At 53.8% G+C, this 19,429-nt stretch overlaps 1 protein-coding gene across 2 annotated transcripts in view; it reads right to left on the bottom strand.

Moving 5' to 3' along the window:
* LOC113909454 overlaps positions 1–19,429 on the bottom strand; it is a 37,099-nt gene that overhangs the window by 10,224 nt on the left and 7,446 nt on the right. Inside the window, exon 1 of one of the 2 annotated variants that reach the window (XR_003515743.2) lies at positions 2,906–3,032. Coding sequence is in view for 1 of the 2 variants with exons in the window: in XM_027570615.2 (XP_027426416.1) it covers positions 2,906–2,910 (5 nt within the window). In the remaining variant the exon portion in view is untranslated. Of the gene's footprint in view, positions 1–2,905; positions 3,033–19,429 lie in introns of those variants that run through there. The other variant, XM_027570615.2, reaches the window with a different exon arrangement.

Raw genomic sequence — 19,429 nt, 5'->3', positions numbered from 1 at the left:
TTTGGCACCACCATACACACATACTACAAAAACCCCCACGTGTATGTGAAATAGGGCTTCTGTCCCGAGCTGGGTGTTTTCCATGGGCGATCTCCTTCACTCCTTGACAACCGTATGAGGCAGGCCCTAACTGACAGATGCCGTGGGACAAGGAGATGCCCTGGGGTCGGGAGCTAGAAGGTGCTGGAACCGGGACACAGCCTGAAGAGCGGCTCCTCCTAGAAATGCTGGGCGGGGAGGGGATGTTCCCAGAGACTTTTGGTCTATGATACAAAGACCTTTGGGCTATGAATGTATCCAGAATCCAGAACCAGAAGGATGCTCCCACAGCCTGAAGGGAAGTCCGTACGGATGTGTCTCCCCAGGTCACACTCCTGGGTGTGAGCACTCACACTCGTTCAGATGAAAGGGGCCGTAGCGAGTGTGTCCAGTAGCATGGCTTGTGAATACTGGCATCCCGTGCACTGTTCTTGAAGAGTCCGAGATGAGCGTTGGAACAGGACTGTCTCTAATGGGCTAGGGTGGCAGGACCTTGGTGTCCTGCCTGGGGCTGGAAGCTTGGGCGTGAGGCACACCTCGATTCTGGGGTCCCCCTGCATCTGCAGCACAAACAAGCAACCTCATAGGCTGCAAAGCCTCACGAGTCCCACGTCCAGGTGACATACAAGACCTGGTGGCCTTGGTGAGGCTGTGGGGACAAGGGGGTGACCAGCGGGGTGGTGGGAACCAAGAACGAAACCATGCCCTCAGCTGGGCTTGGGGCCAACAGAGGAGCCCCCCGTCCCCATCACCAGATGCCTCGCTCCTGTAAACTGATAAACTCCAGGCTTGGGAGCCTCTTGACGACAGAAGGTGGGTCTGCCAGGCTGGAGAGAAACCGTCTCAGGGAATCCCCAAAGGTCCCGTTCCATTCAGGAAGGAAAGGGTTTTACTTTCAGTTTTGCTCTTACTGGTTTTCTGGTGTTTCTCGGAAACCACTGGGAAGTTCTCGTTTATTTTGCTCAAAACACATCTTGACGGATGAGCTCACGTGAGACACAAACACTCTCCTCCCTGCAGGGTCTCTAGGCCCTTATGGGGCTCCCCCCCCCACCCGCCCCCACACAGCCCACCGCTATGTCTGGGCGGACTGTCCTGCCCTCCCTCCCTCCCCTGTAGTTCAAGGGCTGCCTGACCGGTTCCAGGCCGACTCCGGGGCAGGAGAGGCAGGCTTCCTCCCAATGCCCCCTCCCCTCCACACTGCTGGGAGCACCCTTGAAGGGGTCCCAGGAAAGCCTCCGCCTGAGCCAGCTGCTTACATGTTCCCACAACATGAGTGGACTCAAGACAGAGACTCTCCTCACAACTCTGAGGGCCTCCCCCCCAACCCTCCAGGGCCGGTTCTCTCCCTCGGCACCTAAATCCCAAGGCTTTCTAACCAGGTTCACCAGACAGATTGGATCAAAGCACACACCCCTTTTCTCGCCTCGGATGAACCCCGCCGTCCATCCCAGGCCCCCCTCTGCTCTGGGGGAGGGGGCCATGTGCCAGATCCATCAAGGTTTTAAACGGATGTACCTTCAGACCGAGCTATTCCACTACGGAAAGCTTCTGACCTCCCGACAGAAAGATACGGATTCACTCCACAAAGAGGACCGCGGGGTCTGCATAAAAAGCTGAAGCCACCTGTAGGCTGACAGGCCGGGAAGGAAGCCGTCTCACAAACTGCCCACAGCAGCCAGAAGAGCTGGGACCCCCCCCAGCCACCGACAGCAACGAGATGCACGGCGCAAGGGAAAGAGCCAAGTGCAGCACGCACGGCTCCTAGACGTCACCCTGGCTCCCCGCTCGGGGGCCCACCTTCCTTGTCGTCAAAGCTGGCAAGGTCGCATCTCTGACCAGTCATCAACTCTCCCCCTCTGACCACACCTGGGAAAAGCCGTCAAGGACTCATGTGATGCCACTGGGACACTCTCAATCACATCTGCACCGTCGCTTTCTCCTCGTCCCCTATTCGCATGGGGGGGGGGGTCAGGGTGGGAACATCTTTACACCTTAACCATGACTCTGCCAACCACAATAGGACACCCTGCACACTGCTCGTGGCCATGCATATAGTCCTCATTCCCTTCTCTGCTTGCATCCTGGATCTCTCGCGAGGACGGACCAGGGTCTACTCAACCAGGCCCTTCTGTTGGAAAATAAATGGAACTTTCTCTTGAGTCCATTCTAAGATAAGCTCAGGGAAATCCCAAACACATCTCTGAATATGTATCAGTGACTGATCATACAGCTGAAATAAGTATTTTCAGCAAGCAGCAAATCCTACACTGGCTCCCTGACCCACGGAATAAAGGTTTTCTGGATAGAAAAAGTAGAGGCCAACCAAAAATAAAGCAAGTGCTCAGGGGACTCCTAGATATGAGGGCGCCATTAAAGACAGAAACACACTCCCGTCTAACTACGGACAGAGATAACCCTGCCGTCCCGCCCTGAGTCCTGCCAATCCCACCGCTTGATACAAAACCCTCCCTCCCAAAGCACATGAAATCTGCTTACTTGCCTCTGTTCCCACCACTGGCCCATCCAAGCACCCTCTCTGCAGACCCGAAACAGCAAGGCCGTCGTCCTCCTGCGGGATCTCTCACGCCCCCTTTTCAGGGCTGGTCTTGGTGTTCAAATGCAGATCCAGTCAGCTCGCCCCTCCCCAGCTGCTTTCTCGTAGCCCAAGGACTCAGTCACAAGTATTCAGGGTCTTAAAGTCCTAAATACCTTTTGGCCCATCCCCTCCCTGCCTACCTGCCCCCTCAGTGCTCCTGCTCACCCCCTTCCCTCACTCTCCCGCTCCTCCTCCAGGAGGCAGGCCAGCCCCCAAGACAAGAGCAAAATAGTCCCACGTGTGCGCCGTGGCCCCCACCTTGCCTACCTCATCACCGTTCAGCGTCCCTCTTCCCGAAGGCTGATCAGCTGCGTGAGCTCGGGCCTGGGCTCGCGGCTGAGTCCCGGGGCCTGGCAGGGCCTCATGCATCCACGGTTCGGTCAAGAGTCGCTGAATGAATGAATGAATGAATGAGCAGGTGATGAAAGTACCTCTGAGGCCCCTCCCCCAGCACCCCTCCTGCTGGAGTGGGGGGTGACTCCGACTCTGAGACTGGGCGACCCCCAGGCTTTGCTCCCCTTCTCAGGAGCAGTGGGCCTGACAGCCGTGTCCCCCGCCACCCCCATGAGCAACCATATTTCCAAGCTAGGCTGTTCCCACGGTGTTGCCTAAGAGGGGCTGGGGCCGGGGGAAAAAGGGTCTTCCCCCCCACCACTCCGGTGCCCCTTGGAGCCCCACTCTCTGCCAGAATGACGCTGGGATCATCTCTCCCACATCCTAAATTCCCATGAAGTGGGTAAAATCCTGCAACACACGTGCTACAAAATTGTAAAATTCTCCTTATTCATGGTGGTGCCCAACTTTCCCTTTCAGAAACTGCACCTGAGTCTGTCCCCCACCTCTACCCCCGGGGCTGCTGGCTGAGGGGGGTGCGGGGCAGAGTGGGGGCCAAGCCGGGGGTGAGCAGCTGGCCCTGGGAGGGAAGGAGGGTATGTGCGTGTGACCCCAGATCACAGAGCCCAGGTCCAACCCGGGTAAGAAAGCTCTCCTTCATTTATTGGTTTTGAGTATGATGGATCCAGCTCAGGCCCTGTGGCCAGAGGCTGGGAAAATGCCTCTTCTCTCTCCTAGAATCCTAAAGAAACATGGCTGGGGACCCAAGCATGGGCACAGATGCTCCAATCCTCACCCACCTTCATGCTCCCTGTCGGCAGAGCGCCCGAGAGGGTCAGTGTGGGCACAGGCCACGGCCTCCCAGGCGACAGCAGCGAGTGGCCAGGAGCTGCAGTGTCCACTCCCAGCCCCCACAGACCCATGCCCAGAAGCCCACCACCCCTCCCCTTCCTTGACTCCATTAGCCTGGACACTGTCACCAGGGCAAGAGGAAGAAGGGGCAGAAGCGGGGTGTGGAGGCCGGGACCCGTACTGAGGAGAGGGAAAGGGGCAGAAAGCACGGAAATGCCTCCCGAAGGATCCCCCTGCAGCAGTGTGAAGGAGTGGGAGACACTAATCATTTTAAGAGTTTAAATAAATACTTAAGGTCAAGGGAAAGGGCCGGCGGGTCGGGAGGAAGCAGCGGGCAGCGGGGCGCCAGGAGGGGAGGCCGGTTCAGAAAGGGGGGCGCAGTGTGGGCAGCGAGCAGCCGCCCCCGGGGCCCCCAGCACCCCCGAGACCTGGGCCCCCGAGGGCACTACGGGTCACGGTCGGCAGCCCCTGGGCTCGGCTCTGGCGAGCAGGCCGCCGCGCTCGCTGGGAGCCTGTGCCGGGGGGCCGCACTTGCAGGCTGGAGGCCCCGGCAGGACTGCCCCCCACCCCACCCCGCGCTCGCCAGCCCCGCTTCCCCGGCCCGGTTCTCAAACACGTCCGGGCCGCTGTACGCCAGGCTGCAGAACCGGGCGAGGGACGGACCCGGCCCCCGGCTGCTGCGGGGGGTGGATACGGGAGACAACGGGCGGGAAGCTAGGTCTCCAGGCCCCCGGTCCTCGCCAACCGCCTCGCTCCCCAGAGACCGCGGCCGCGCCTCGCCACCTGGCGGCCTGCGGTGGAAGTGTCCGCTGGCGTTCGGCGCTTTGCCCACCTGGTGGCACCTCGGCCCAGGTGAGGCCCAGGGAACCCGACTGAGGTCTTCCCCTCAGAAGACAGGTGAGAGCCTCATCAACGGGAGAAAGTTTCTGAGTGAGGTTTCAATAAACATTTGAAGGCTGGGAGTTCTTTCAAGAAAAATCATCTTGCCCCCCCCCAAAAAAAGGAGGCAGTGAACAGAATGACAAAGATCACAGCAACCCAGGTGCCCCTTACTACACATCAGGCCCTGGTAAACACAGGTGCTGGGACAGGGCTCTCGCAATGCATGCTCCAACCCACAGCAAGAAATCCATCCCCGTGTGCCCCAGTACTTGCCTATATGTGTGTCTGACCCCTCTTGATATTTTCTCTTCTATGCTACTCAGGGTTGCCAGATTTGGTAATAAAATACAGGACTCCCAGTTGTTTTTGAATTTCAGATAAATAACAATGACTTTTTTTTTTTTTTAGTATGTGTACATCCCACACAATATTTGGGGTATATTTATAGTAAAAGAAATTATTTGTTTTGTAACTGAAATTCAAATTCAACTAGTTGTCCGGTATTTTACTTGGAAACCTTAATTCTACCTCATTTTTTAAAATGCCAGTTGCAATATTCTGAACCAATATTACAGCCGGCTAATGAGTCAGAGGCCCCAGTTTGAAGACATTGCCTTAGGTGACAGGGCCAGAAGCGTTTCTTTCCACAGGGGAAACCAAGGTCAGCGGAGGAATTTGGATTCGAATTGGAGTCGCCACCCCTCCCCTGCCAAGACCCACCCTCCCTTTAGCTGCAAGGAGAGGAATCTCAGTGGGTCTGCAGACGACCATATCCATGATCCATTTTCTCAAATTCCTATTTCTAAGGACAAAGAGGAAATATATTCACAATCAGAGAGAGGCTCCAGCCAATGTTCTGTAATAAGGACTTGGACCACTGCATTTTCTTAAGGGGACATAAAACAGTATTTTCACATTTGTTGACATTTATGAACAACATTTGATGCAGTTCATAAGTGGATAAATGCTGAAGGCAAAGACGTTGGAAAGAAACAGATGATGCAAAATTTTAAAAATTAATCAAATTGATGATTCTAATGGGTATTTATAAATCAAAAAATAAAAATGTTTTACAACTATGGAGCAAAGAAAAATGGCTATATTGCCTTTGAGAAAATTATGAGTATCAAAGTTCTCAAGGGTTCCTTCCAAATACTGCGTTTTGACAATGCGATGCACAAAAAAGACTAACAACCGGCTGGCATCTGTCTGAGGGGTATTTGAAACCCGGAGGCAGCATTTCCAAGGCGGATTGTTCTAGATTCAGGCACAATAGGTGACACATAGCTGGCTGCAGTCAAAGGAAGGGATCCCTTTATTCTTACAGAGTTCTAGAAGTTATTGGTCAAGTGATGAAGCATAAAAAAAGGAAAGGGTCCCTTCGGCCCAGAAGACCCCTGGTGATACTGAGGGGGAGGAATTCATGGTGTGGGGTAGTCAGCACGGCTGTGACTTAGACACCCTTCTGTGTTAGGATGCCTGGGATTTCTGAGCTGTCGGTGATGAGATGTCCATGCCTGCCTCGCTTACACTCCCAGGCGGAAGGGGTTGGGTCGGGGGCCTCACTGCCACACACAGGGCCCCGTACTGATGGCTGTTGAAACTGGTGGTGCGCCACGAGGGCCCCCGTGTGCTCGGCTCTTGTGGACATTGGACATTTCCACAATAAGAAGTTTTCTTTAAAAAAAAAAAAAAAAAGAAGGAACAGGGAAATTTTCAGCAACTGTCACTAGACACAATTTGGAGTGCAAATAACATGCCCTAGACAGGCCTCGCTGCAGAAATGCTCACCACCTCACTGGGAAGAGAGGAAGCCCCCAAATCCCCAGGGAGGGGAGAAGTACAGTCCCATGGGGTCTCTCCTAGGTGGGCCTCATCTACACTGCTCAGTAAAGTGGCCTCGCCAAGGGGAGGCCAGGGTAAATGGAATCGCAGCTCTCTAGCTGGCCCAGGCTCTGGCCCAAACCTGAGGACCTCTGCGAAGGGCCATCCACCCTCCAGGGTGGCAGTCAGTGAAGGAGGCTCACAGCAAAAACGCCCAGGACCCTTGAAGGTAAAGCTCTGTTGGTTCCATCATTCAGCTACTTCCTCAGGGCTCCTCCCTCCTCAGGCAAACACCACAGAGAAGATTGTGCGGGACCAAGGCTGGTTGGGGGTCCAAGAGCAGCTTAAGGCCATGAGAAGGCCTGGGTGAGCTAGGGAAGCTGGCTCCGGGGGCATGGGGGGCATGCTCTGCCAGGCCCCTGCAGTGGTCCCAGGGCCAGAGTTGGTGACAGCGCCTCACATCCAGAGTCCCAGACCCCAGCGGCCAGTCTGTACCTGCCCAGCTCCTGCCAGGGTGCCAGGGAGGCTGGGAGGCCACGTTGGGACCAATTTTCTTCACAGACTCTTCCTAGAATGTCTCCAAGACACACAGCAGCTCTCCAGGCTGAAAGGTCTCCACAGTATTGCTGGGGCCTGCAGGAGGGACAAACTCAACCCGGGTTTTAGCAACAAAAGACCCGTGTCCCAGGCAAAGGGGGCAGGTGGTCACTCTGGGCCCTACTCGCCTGCCTTAGTTCGGGCTGCTCTAACAAACACCACAGCCTGGGGGCTTATAAACAGTCCTGGAGGCCGCGCGTCTGAGATGGGCCCTGGCAGACGTGGTGTCCTGTGAGGACCCGCTTCCAGGTTCACGGTCAGCCGTCATTTCTCTGGGTCCTCACACGGCTGGAAGGGGCTGAGGGGGCTCTCCAGGGCCTCCTTCATAAGAGCACCTGATCCCACTCAGGAGGCTCCACCTGCGTGACCTAATCAGCCCCAAACGTGCCCCCCCAAAACCTCACCTTGGGGGTGAGGTTGCAACATAGGAATTATAACCAAGGGAGACTTAGCCCAAGTGATTCTTCCAGCTTTTGACTGATGAGTCCCGGGAATGGCTGGAAAGGTCTCTACTTCCTGGAGGGGGACCACACCCACGTGCCCCACCCCAGGCCCCTCTGAGAGCTTCTTGGACTTTTTTTTTTTTTTTTTTAAGATTTTATTTATTTGAGAGAGCGAGAGAGCACGAGCAGGGGGAGCAGCAGAGGGAGAGGGAGAGGCAGGCTCCCCAGTGTGCAGGGAGCCCGACGCGGGGCTCGATCCCAGGACCCTGGGATCATGACCTGACCCGAAGGCAGACGTTTCACCGACTGAGCCACCCAGGCGTCCCTCTTCTCAGACTTTTGACTGCGACCCATGGTCCTGCCCCGTGTGCACGTGGTGTCAACACTGATCGCTGGAGTTGGCAGCGCAGGGAAGGCTTCGAGCTCGGGTAAGTAGACCCCCTCACTAGGGCCAAGGGTCTGGCAGTCCCCTACCCCTCAGCCTTCTGGGCAGAAGGCGTGGCTGCAGCCTCCCCTCCCCTGAAATCGGTGGGGAAATGTGGAAAGCAAGGATCCTGGTCCACCTCTTTTCCTTGCCCAGGAAGAGAGAAGCATCTGGAGAAGCTTCTCCCTGGGATGGGGGATCTCAAGACATGAGCTCCACTGGGAATGTCCAGGCCAGCCTTGGGTGAGTGGATTCTCCCTGGGGCCACCCTTGCCTTCTCCAGAGTGACACCAGGATTTAGCAATTTTACTCAAGATCATTTCCACCTTCATTCACGCCACAGATGTTCATTAAGTTACCCAAATACCTTGGACACTGAGCACCGTGGGCTGCATTTGTTTTCTGGGACCGACATGAGGTACCACAGAACCAGGTAGCTTTAAAAACAGGTGTAAGTATTGGTTCTGGAAGCCAAAACTCCAAGATCCTGGTGTCAGCAGGGCTGGTTTCTCCCGGGGCTTCTCTCCCTGGCTTGTGGATGGTGATCCTCTCCCTGGGTCCTCTGTGCGTGTCTGTTCTCCTATAAGGACACCCGTCCTGTTGGATCAGGGCCCACCCTAAAACGACCTCTTCTTAACTTGACCACATCGGTCCCGACCTATCTCCAAATACAGTCACATTCTGAGGTCCTGGGGGTTAGGATTTCAGCCTGTGGATTGGGGGCTTGGGGAATACATAGATGCTGGTGTTTAAAAACAAAGACGGCACAGTCCCAGGACCTGTGGAGTCTCAAAGCCTGGTAAGATGTGAGCACGGCCCAGCCCGGAGCAGAGCCCAAACGGGGCTGGAGCCGTGGCTGTGGCCCAGACGAAGCCCAGGTCCTCCCCTCCCCCGGGACCCATGTGGAGAAACGCTAGCCAGGCTCAAACAAACCCTCCGTGCGGGTCTCTGTGTGTGTCTGGGATGGGGCAGAGGCTGGCCACAAGTGCTGCAGGTGACAGCTAAGCCCACCTGTGCTCCCCGCATCTGCAACCCCCACCCATCCCGCCCCCCCCGGGAAGCCTTTCTACGAGTGGCGTATGGTGACTTCAACAGCACCCGGAGAGTAAAAATAACAGCGTGCCATAGAGCACGTGTCAAAAGTCTGAGCTCACAGCCAAATCCCTTCCCCTTCCAGCCGCTCTAGCCCCCCAAGAAGTCACCCACTGTCGGGGCCGCCAGCTTCAGGTGGCAAGTGCTGTTCTTATAAACGCCTGGCCCGGATTCTCAGCTTGAGTTAGGATGCTCCCCAAGCAGTCAAGGATGTTCAGGGATGGCTTCCAGTGTTGCTTAAAGAGCGTGAAAACGTGCAAGCAAGCTCGGGCTGCTCCCTCCAGCGGGGGACAAGGGCGCCAGCGCCATCCAGCGGCCATGGCCCCAGGCTCGACCCCATCGGGCTCCATGCACCTGTGCCACTTTCCCCAGACTCGATGCTGACTCACGGAACCACTGCAGAAAGATCTGTTTTAAACTTTAATTAACCTACATTCTTTCCTAGATCTTGTGACCTGATTTTCCATCTTCTCTCGGCTGGGACCTACAGGGCAGCAAAAGAATCACCCTCTCTTTAACCCCAACACCCATCAACTAGGGCTTGACCTCCAAAGCCAAAGATGCAGGCAGGGAAGCAGCCAGGAGCCTGGGACAAACACATCGGTCAGGGTCACTCGACCTTTGTATCTATAATCAGGGGGTGGGGTGTGGGGACAGGTCCAGGCCGGTATGCCCAGAAGGCTGTGGTGGCCGTGAGGACGCAGACCCCCAGCTCCAGGGACGGTAACTGGCCCCGGGGCCCAGCTGCTGAGCTCTGAAATCCAAACTTCCCATGGCTGCTCCCAGACATGATCTAGAGCAGCAAGGATGTTCCTAGGAGACAGGGCCTCCTCTGACGGCTGTGCCCGAGCTTGCTGGGGCGGCAGCCCTCAAGGATGTTGTTAGCCCTCCCTCCTTCCTCCCAGTCTGACGTGCATGGCTGTCCCCGGCTCTTCCCGCCCTCTGCACCTGCCTCCCACCTTCCCTCCCGAAGACGTTTCCTTCACGCAAACCCTTAGTCCTGCTGCTTCTCAGAGGACCCGGATTAACACAGAGACCTGCTGCCCCATCCCTCACCTGACAACTGCAAAGGCCTCCTGCCTGGCCTCCCTGCCTCATGCAGCATCCAGACTGACCCTCCCACCCCATGGCTTGGCCCTGCTCCCCTCTGAGCAGACATCCTCTCTGCCCCCCATCTCTCATTCCACTCCAGCCAGACTGGCATCCACCACAAGCTCTTCTCAGACCTGCATGTGGCTCCTTCTTCTTCCTTCTCCTCCTCCTTCTTCAGGTCTTTGCGTCCCCTTCCTGGTGAGATGGGCCCTAAGTCCCCGACTCCCCATGCAGGCTCCCCTCCCCGCTCCCCTGTTCCATGCTCTTCCACAGCAAAGATCACCTTGTAACAGAGAGAATAATTTGCTGACTTATTACACTGCAGCACTCACCCTGCCTCCCAACTAGAAGGAGGGATGTTTGTTGCTTTTGCTCACTAGCAAAGCCCCAAGCACCAGGAAAGGTGCCTGTGCTCGACAAGGGGATGAACAGATGAAAGAAAAGCTGAGAGACACTCAACCTTCACTACTAGGGATTTCAAAAGAAGAAGAAAGAGGAGAGAGAAAGAAAGAATAAAACTTTCCAGAATGGAAGAGAGACCTAAGTCCTCACCGTGAAAGAGTTTGCCAAGTCCTGAGAAGGACAAAACACAAACAAAACAAATTTTATCCAGAAGATAAAGAACTCCCGAAACTCAGAAAACAAACACCACAATTTCAAAAGCTGATGGATTTGAGCAGACACTCCATCAAAGAAAATATGCAAATGGCACATAAACACAGGAAAAGATGCTCAACATCATCAGTCATCAAGGAAATGCAAGTTTAAAACACAATGAGATACCATCACACCCTCCCCAGAATGGCCAAAATTAACAGGATGGACCACACCAAGTGTTGACAAGGATGTGGAGGAACTGGAATGCTCAGACGTTGCTCATGAGGACGTTAAATGGCTCAGCCTCTTTGGAAAACAACTCGGGAGTTCCTTTAAAGGCCAAACATACTCCTACCATATGATCCAGCCATTCCACTCATAGGTAATTACCCAAGAGAGAAGGAAACATGTGTCTGTACAAAGATTCATATGCTAATATTCACAGCAGTTTCTGTGTGATGGCCAAAAACTATAAACCACCCAAACATCCATCAGCAGGTGCCTGGATAAACAAACTGGGGTCAGTCTATGCGACGGGTACGACTCAGCCATCAAAGGAACGAACCGGGGACACGCAAAAATGACATGACTGGATCTCAAGATAATTATTCTCAGCCAGACAAAAGCAGCCAGAAAAAAAACCTGGAAAATACGAACCAACTTTTAGTGACGGAAGGCAGACCAGGGGTGGCTTGGGAAGGGGTGGCAGAGGGTGGGTGGGAGGGGTCACAGAGGGCACGGGAAGCTTTTGCAAGGATGCTTTTCACTGTGTTGAATGTGGTGATGGCTTCACAGGCCCACGCAGACGCCAAAACTTAACAAAGTGCGAGCTTTAAATATGTGCACTTCACTGTATGTCAGTTACACCCCAAGAAGCTGCTTTTTAAAAAATGCAGGGCGCCTGGGTGGCTCAGTTGGTTAAGCGACTGCCTTCGGCTCAGGTCATGATCCTGGAGTCCCGGGATCGAGTCCCACATCGGGCTCCCAGCTCAGCGGGGAGCCTGCTTCTCCCTCTGACCCTTTCCCCTCTCATGCTGTTTCTATCTCTCTCTCTCTCAAATAAATAAGTAGAATCTTTAAAAAAAAAATAAAAATAAAAACAAAATAAAAAAATAAAAAATGCAAAATCTGATTCAGTAGGTTCAAGTTGAGGCCTGAAATTCTACAATTATAAAAAACTTCCCAGTGAGGCTGCCACAGCTGGTCCAGACCATGCACAGAGCAGCGAATGTTGGATGGTATAGCTGACCCAGAGGAAGAGGATTAGTGAACCGGGAGAAGGTCCTGGATGCTCTTGACCAGACGGGTGATGGGCTTGGCCTCAGGCAGGAGGTGGCAGGACTGTAGGAGAAGGAAACAGGAAAAGGAGCTGGGGGGGAGTTTGTGCCAGTTTCTCCTCGCACGGCCTCGAGGCCCACAGGGCCTGGCTGGGTCACTCCTGTGGTTGCTCCAGGAACCTCAGGAGTGAGACCAGGGCCTGCAGAAGGTCTGAGCTCGAGAGGCCCTGAGAAGAACTGAGGAAGACCAACAAGCCCCCAGCGGTCCCTTCTGCAGCCTCTCATCACCCCCCAAAGAAGCCGGGAAGCTGGGGATTACAGCTGTAGAGTTGTTCCGGGCTTTCTCGAACGCTGGCCTCCCCACTCAGGGTTCATCCACTCACCCTCAAGCCTGCTGGCCTCCCCACTTAACGCAACGCCTGACAGAGTAGCTGATATCCCCAGGGGAAACTGAGCACAAAGAACAAAACATCCAGACACCTGCCAGCAGGACTGCTTCAAAAGGAACCCCACAGCCTGGGTTACAGATCCTCCCAGAAACAGAAGATTAGAAAAGATGGACCAAAGGTTTGAAAATTAATTACTGAACACAGCAGACAAGATGAGGGGAGAGACCAGCAACACAAAATGACAGGAAAACATTTTTTAAATGTTTTAATTTAAATTCCATTAGCCAACATTTAGTACTTCGTCAGTTTCAGATGTAGTGCTCAATGATTGATCAGTTGCATCGAACACCCAGTGCTCATCACATCATGTGCCTTCCTTCATGCGCATCACCCAATTCCCCCAGCCCCCCACCCACCTCCCAAAAACATTTTTTTTTTTAAAGCCAAGCAGAGAGGGTTAAGAACACAGTAAACGGAGCAAGGAGCAGACCAGTACAGATGAGGAGCGAAGAAGCAGCCGGGAGGTCGGGTGGAGGAGCACCTAGAGGGGGAGGTCAGACCAGGGAGCAGGAGGAGGAAACAGAGAGCAGGCACAACAGCGCTAGCTTGGAGACTCGGGGATCCCAAGGGAGCCAGAGATAAACTACCTGAAAAAGTAATGGAGGTAGATTTCCTGGACTTAGACCAATAAAAGACCTGAGATGGGAAGCCTCAGAGAGCAGTAGACCCACACCCACAGACGGTCTGAGATGAAGAGAACATCCAAATAGCCAAGACTATATAGAGAAACGTGGAGAGAGAACCACCCGGAGCAGCGTGGAAGTACATGGCAGGTGTTCGGGACGCGGGAGGAGTCAAGGTGTCAGCGAGACCAAAGGATGTGAGCTGCTGCTTGGTCCTCTGCTTGAAGGGGCGCACACAGATGTCCCCTCAGAAGACAGGAAGAATTACAAAGAAATACAGGAAAAGGGGGAAAAACTGATCTAACAGGTCAAAATGGTGGAAACTGGCCCAAATAGATCAGTAGTTAAGATGGACTAAACCTGTCAGTCAAAGGGACAAAGGGACAGTTTAAAAAACAAAACAAAACTGGGGGCGCCTGGGAGGCTCAGTCGTTGAGCGTCTGCCTTCGGCTCAGGTCATGGTCCCGGGGACCTGGGATCGAGCCCCGCATCGGGCTCCCTGCTCCACGGGAAGCCTGCTTCTCCCTCTCCCACTCCCCCTGCTTGTGTTCCCTCTCTCGCTGTGTCTCTCTCTGTCAAATAAATATATAAAATCTTAAAAAAAAAAAAAACACCTGACAACACTGGTTTAAAAAAAAAATCAAGATAAATGTGGTTTCCCCAAGACACCCATAAACCCGAGGATGTGCAAAGACTGGAAAGGGAGGCAGACATGCCAGGGGAGCTCTACCCAGCAGGGACCGGCCTCACGATCAAGTTCTCTTAGGGACGGAGATGGTCATAAAATAATGAGAAAAGGCTCAGCTCACCAGGACCATGATGTCATTGTAAACACACCTGCCCCTGGCCGCGTACCCCAAGATCTGCGACGCGAAGTTGGAGCAGCGTCTTGGAGGGAGATTCGGCGTGCCTCCAGTTCTGGTGGTTCCGGACATAGACACCACAGCAGAAAGCCGAGGGGACACCTGGATCCCCGAGCAGGAGATATGCCCAGAGGGAGCTCTGCAGCCCACCGAGGAGGAACTAATGGGGGGGGGGGGTCTGCACAACTCTGCTGTGCACCACGTGACGCCCATCCTCTGCCTGCCTGGTCCATGGTCCAGGGCAGCTCCTGGGCACGTCAGAGGCCCCGCTGGGTCCTGGTGGGCAGGGGAGGTAGCTGGGTCAGCTGAGGTCTCCCAGAGCCGGGCCCCAAGCCCACACTTGGGGAATGTCCCCTGGGAGAACAAACGGGGTGGGGGTACCTCTGCTCCCACACCACGGCCCAGACGGAGGCCCATTCCTCCTCCACATGCCCGGGTAGGGGGTGCCCCACTGCGACACTGTTCCCCTGGGCCCACCACTCTGCTCAGAGCCTTGGACAGCTCATTCCACCCTGGGCTTCAGCCACTCCTCTTCACGCACAGCCTCCCCTTTGTGCGTCCTGCAGGCACACCTGCAGTCACACGTCGTGGGGACACACCCCTTCCTCTCCCGGAGGCCCACGTCCCCTGTTCCTGATACTTGCCGGCTGCTCTGGTCACTCCCTGCCCTGAATTTAGGGATTCGTGTAGCTGGGCACTCTCCTGAGCCCAAGCCCATACCCTGGGCTTCCCTTTTCACTCACTCATCGTGCTCACCCTGGCCTCTTGTTCTCATCTGTACGCACTGCGACCTGTCCGCCCCACAAGGACCACATCTGTCCAGCTCATCCTTGCGCCCCGGGCACCTTGCACAGGATTGCACATAGGAGGTGGCCAGTAAATATCAAAAATTAAAAACCGTGGCTACAACAGAGCGTAAGCGTCTCTCTTAGCAGGTGCAGCCCCCCCCCCCCCCCCCCCCCCCCCCCCCCCCCCCCCCCCCCCCCGGCCAAGTGCCCTCTCTGAGACCTGCCTGCAGGGGGCCTGGGCTAGTCTACGGCTTTCTAGAAGCAGTCCCTGTGCTCACACCTCCACCCCCTTGTCCACCTCCTCCCTCCTCCCTGGAGCCTGGCAAGGCCACGTTGCCCCGGGACTCCCCTCCTGCCCACCGCAGCCCACAGCCCACATCACTTCAAATCCCCGTAGGTGATTTCCCACAGTGTGACATCACAGACTGTGGGTTTTCTTGGCGGCTCAGGGGCTGGTGTTGCATGCCCGTGGGTCGCACTCCCGATGTGTTGCTGCATCAGTGGAAAGCCAGGGCCAATGTAGGATATCCTTGACGATTAGGTACATCTTCCCTCAATCTCATGCTTCTCAGGCCCGTGCCTGCCCGAACCCCACTCTTCCCAGAGGGGACAAGCAGCCAGGAGTGACTGCTGTGCAGCTGTGTGAGTAGGAAGTTTTACCACGGGGCCATTCCCGGATGCAAAGGGGTCCGATCACTGACCCCGACACTCAGCACTCAGTAAAGAGCTGGTGTGGGCAGGAGACGGCACCAGCTGTGCACAGTGCCAGCTCACGGAGAGCCCATAGTCTGGCCCGAGAGCAGAAGAGCGCGTAGCAGATGCGAAACATCCTTCCTTCTCTTTGGTGCCCTGCTCACCCCTGGGAAGATGAAGCATGACAAACAAGGCTTTTTTTGTTTCAAAGGTCGGGGTCTCTCAAAGCAGTAAATTCTATTGTTCAGGTTGGGAGGGTAATCAGTAATTGCGTTTCCCAAGGGAATGGCAGGAAGCTACCAGGCAGGTGTGGGGCTCCCTACAGACGGTCCATAAGCAGGCACCAAGAATGAGGCTCATCGATGGGGAGGGGTGAGGGGTGTAGGCATTTTCCAGGGGGGACCCCGGACAGAGCAGGAAGGGACAGCAGGCCAGAGAGAAAGCAGGAACATGTAGCATCCGGGCCAGCCCAGGGGGCAGCAAGGATCCTGTATTTGGGAGGGCGGGCCCCATCTGAGGCAACCCAGTTCCCCCAGACAAAATGATGTCACCTGGTCACTGTGTTCCATGGGTTTAAAAAAGAAAGGGGCCAAGAGTGGAGCTTGACTCCTGGAGGCATCCTGACACCGTGCTGGGATCATCGGAGCTGCTCCAGGTGGATGAGAGAAGAGCCAAGAGCTCCTTAGCAGGAGGCCCGGGGCCCAGCACTCGGCTTCCCTGCTGTCATATTCCTGGCTCCCCCTTCAAACCTCCCCCCATACTCTTGGGCCTCCCTCGGATTTCCTCACTTCCCCACAAAGCCCGTCAGCTTCCCTCCAACCTGACGGGGCCCTGTCCCTCCAAAGCCCAAGCAGAGTGAAATTTAAGCAATTGCTCTCTGGCGGATGCCTTAGGTAGACAACACTCCCTGGAGACTTGATCTCGAATGTTCTCTCAGCCCACCTTTTTTCCTCATCCTGCTTTATACTGTACCAAGTAATTTAGGTAAAATGTGTGCCCCTCCCCAGGGTGACGGATTGTTCCAGTTTGCCTGGGACTGGGAGGTTTCCCAGGACAAGGGATTTTTGTCAATAAAACCAGGGAGGTTCTAAGCAAACTGGGCCGAGGGGGTCCCCTGAGCTCCCCATCTGAGCCAGTGATTGTTAGTAGCATGGGTTCTGACTTCCTGCACGTGAGAACTTTGCTCAGAACCTGACGCCTGGCAGGTGCGGAATAAAGACTCTGGTTTCCTTACCATGACTTCTGTTGATGGCCCAGCAGGGCTTGTGGGGATGGCTCCGTACATGCTTACTGGGCTTCGCTGGACTGGGATGGTTGTGAATTCCATTTCTAAACACATGGGGGTCTCCTTTGCCACTCCTCGGGCCTCACCCCTTCCACAAGGGCAGCTACTCAGTTCTATCCCCTGTCCAGAGGGACGAGTGTGCTGACCACACAGGTGGCTGTCCCTGGCAAGGTCAGTTGACATTTTTAAATTGTGAACACATATCCTGGAGAACCTCATTTTGATAGCACCACACTGTGATCTCCCTTGAGTGAGATGGATCACAACCTCACATGCCTTCAACGGCCAGGGAGGGGCTGTAGGTTCATGAAAGAGGAAGACATCATTGGTGGGGGAGCTGGGGAGCTTGCAGGACACCCCAGAGCACATGACGAACTAAAGCCATTTCATTCTCCTCCCCCAAAAAATGATCACCATAACATAACACGTCTGCAGGGACCATATTCATCCTGATTCTGCCAGTTCATGCCCCTGGTTTAGAGCTCTCCCAAAATAATCTCAATTCTCACAGCAGATGTTAATAACCTGAGAGCCATAGACAGAAAAATCTATCTTTCTCAAAACTTGTTATGTATCTTAGAAGGCCAGCAGAATCAGAGATATGAAAATGTCCACTAATATGGGCACCTGGGTGGCTCAGATGGTTAAGCGTCTGCCTTCGGCTCAGGTCATGATCCCAGAGTCCTGGGATCGAGTCCCACATCAGGCTCCCTGCTCTGCAGGGAGCCTGCTTCTCCCTCTGCCTCTGCCTCTCTCTCTCTCTCTGACTCTCATGAATAAATAAATAAAACATTTAAAAAAAAAAAAAAGAAAAAAAGAAAATGTCCACTAATAAATTCCTTCGGCATTTTAATCCAAAGAACCAAATGCAAACGACTGCAATTTTGAAAAGGCCGGTAGACACATAGTATAGTATGCATGTCAAAATTTCTGGTAACCACTAAGTGTTGGATTTTGTTGGAAAGTGGCAGCTATTACTAAAGGCACCAACTTGATCTATGCAGTAAGATGAAATTAAACAAAGTTATCTATGTTTAAAAAAAAGATACAAATTCAAACTTGGAATGATACACTACTGGGGCGGGGGGGGGGGGGAGGGGGCGGGACACAAAAACACATTTCCAGCCAGCAGTGAGCAAGAAAAGAGCCCTGAAATTGTTGTCTAAGATCTAGATTCCAGACCTGTTCTTTCTGAAGCAGTCCATATCTTCATCTCAGATTCTTCTGAAAAGCAGAGGTGGGAACCTCTACCCGCCCAGACCCCAGAGTCTCTCACTCAAAAAGCAGAAACTGCGGGGGCACCTGGGTGGCTCAGTCGGTTAAGCGACTGCCTTCGGCTCAGGTCATGATCCCGGGGTCCTGGGATCGAGCCCCGCATCGGGCTCCCTGCTCGGCGGGAAGCCTGCTTCTCCCTCTCCCCTTCCCCCTGCTTGTGTTCCCTCTCACGCTGTTTCTCTCTCTGTCAATTAAATAAATAAAATCTTTAAAAAAAAAAAGGGGGTACCTGGGTGGCTCAGTCGTTAAGCGTCTGCCTTCGGCTCAGGTCATGGTCCCAGGATCCTGGGATAGAGTCCCACATCAGGCTCCCTGCTCAGCGGGAGGCCTGCTTCTCCCTCCCCCACTCCCCCTGCTTGTGTTCCCTCTCTCTCTGTGTCTCTCTCTGTCAAATAAATGAATAAAATCTTAAAAAAAAAAAAAGCAGAAACGGCAAACTGGTGGCCTCCAGGCCAGACACAAACCCATCGTGTTTTGTTGGCCTGCGTGGAGTTTTGGCTTTGTTTTTTTTCCTTTGCTGAAAGCGGGTGCTTCCTATCCTATTGCCATACTTCGCGCCCGCCTTCTTCACACTGTGTGATCTCCTGCCCAGCCCTGGAAGGACCTGGGTTTAAGACTCTTGCTCTGCGGGGCTAAGAAGTTTCCAACACCACGCTTGACTCTGTTACCCCTCGAATCCCACTGACGGGTGATCTCGATTCACTTTGGTTTCTACTTGTTCTGCCTTTAAATCCCCCCACCTGGCTTATGGGATAATAATAGCTCAAAATGCTAAAAAGATGTGACCAAAGTCACGGAGTTCGTCAGAGAGCTAACATTTATATTTTTCCGAGGAACTTTTTAAATTGAAAAATATGGAAAAGCATAAAACAGCAAACAAATTTCATGTAAATATACATGTGATCATTAGTAGTATGATGCACATTGTATTTAATTGCAGGAATGTGAGGTTTTTATACATCCGCCACCACTTTTTTTAGATATAGTTGTTTAGGTTATTGCAGGATTTTTTTTTTTCTGATTTTGGTAAAATACACGCAACACAAAATTTACCATCTCAACCATTTTTAAGTATATGGTTCAGTGGCACTGAGTATATTCAAATCGTCATCCAACCATCACCACCATCCGTCTCTAGAATGCTTCCATCTTCCCGACCTGAAACTCTGTCCCCATTAAACACATACTCCCTATTCCCCCTCCCCCAGCCCCTGGCAACCACCCTGCTACTTTCTGTCTCTATGAACCCGCCTACCCTTGCGAACCTCATATAAGTGGACTTACACAGTACTTGTCCTTTTGTGACTGGCTTATTTCACTTAGCACAACGGATGAGATTTGAAGGCATTATGCAAAGTGAAATAAGCTAGTCATGGCTTTAAATGCTGACTGTGGTTTTAAA

This window comes from Zalophus californianus, chromosome 6, assembly GCF_009762305.2.
Source record: "Zalophus californianus isolate mZalCal1 chromosome 6, mZalCal1.pri.v2, whole genome shotgun sequence".
Classification (NCBI taxonomy): Eukaryota; Metazoa; Chordata; class Mammalia; order Carnivora; family Otariidae; genus Zalophus; species Zalophus californianus.
Note: the sequence above shows the minus strand (reverse complement) of the source record. Positions and strands in the feature narration are given on the sequence as shown.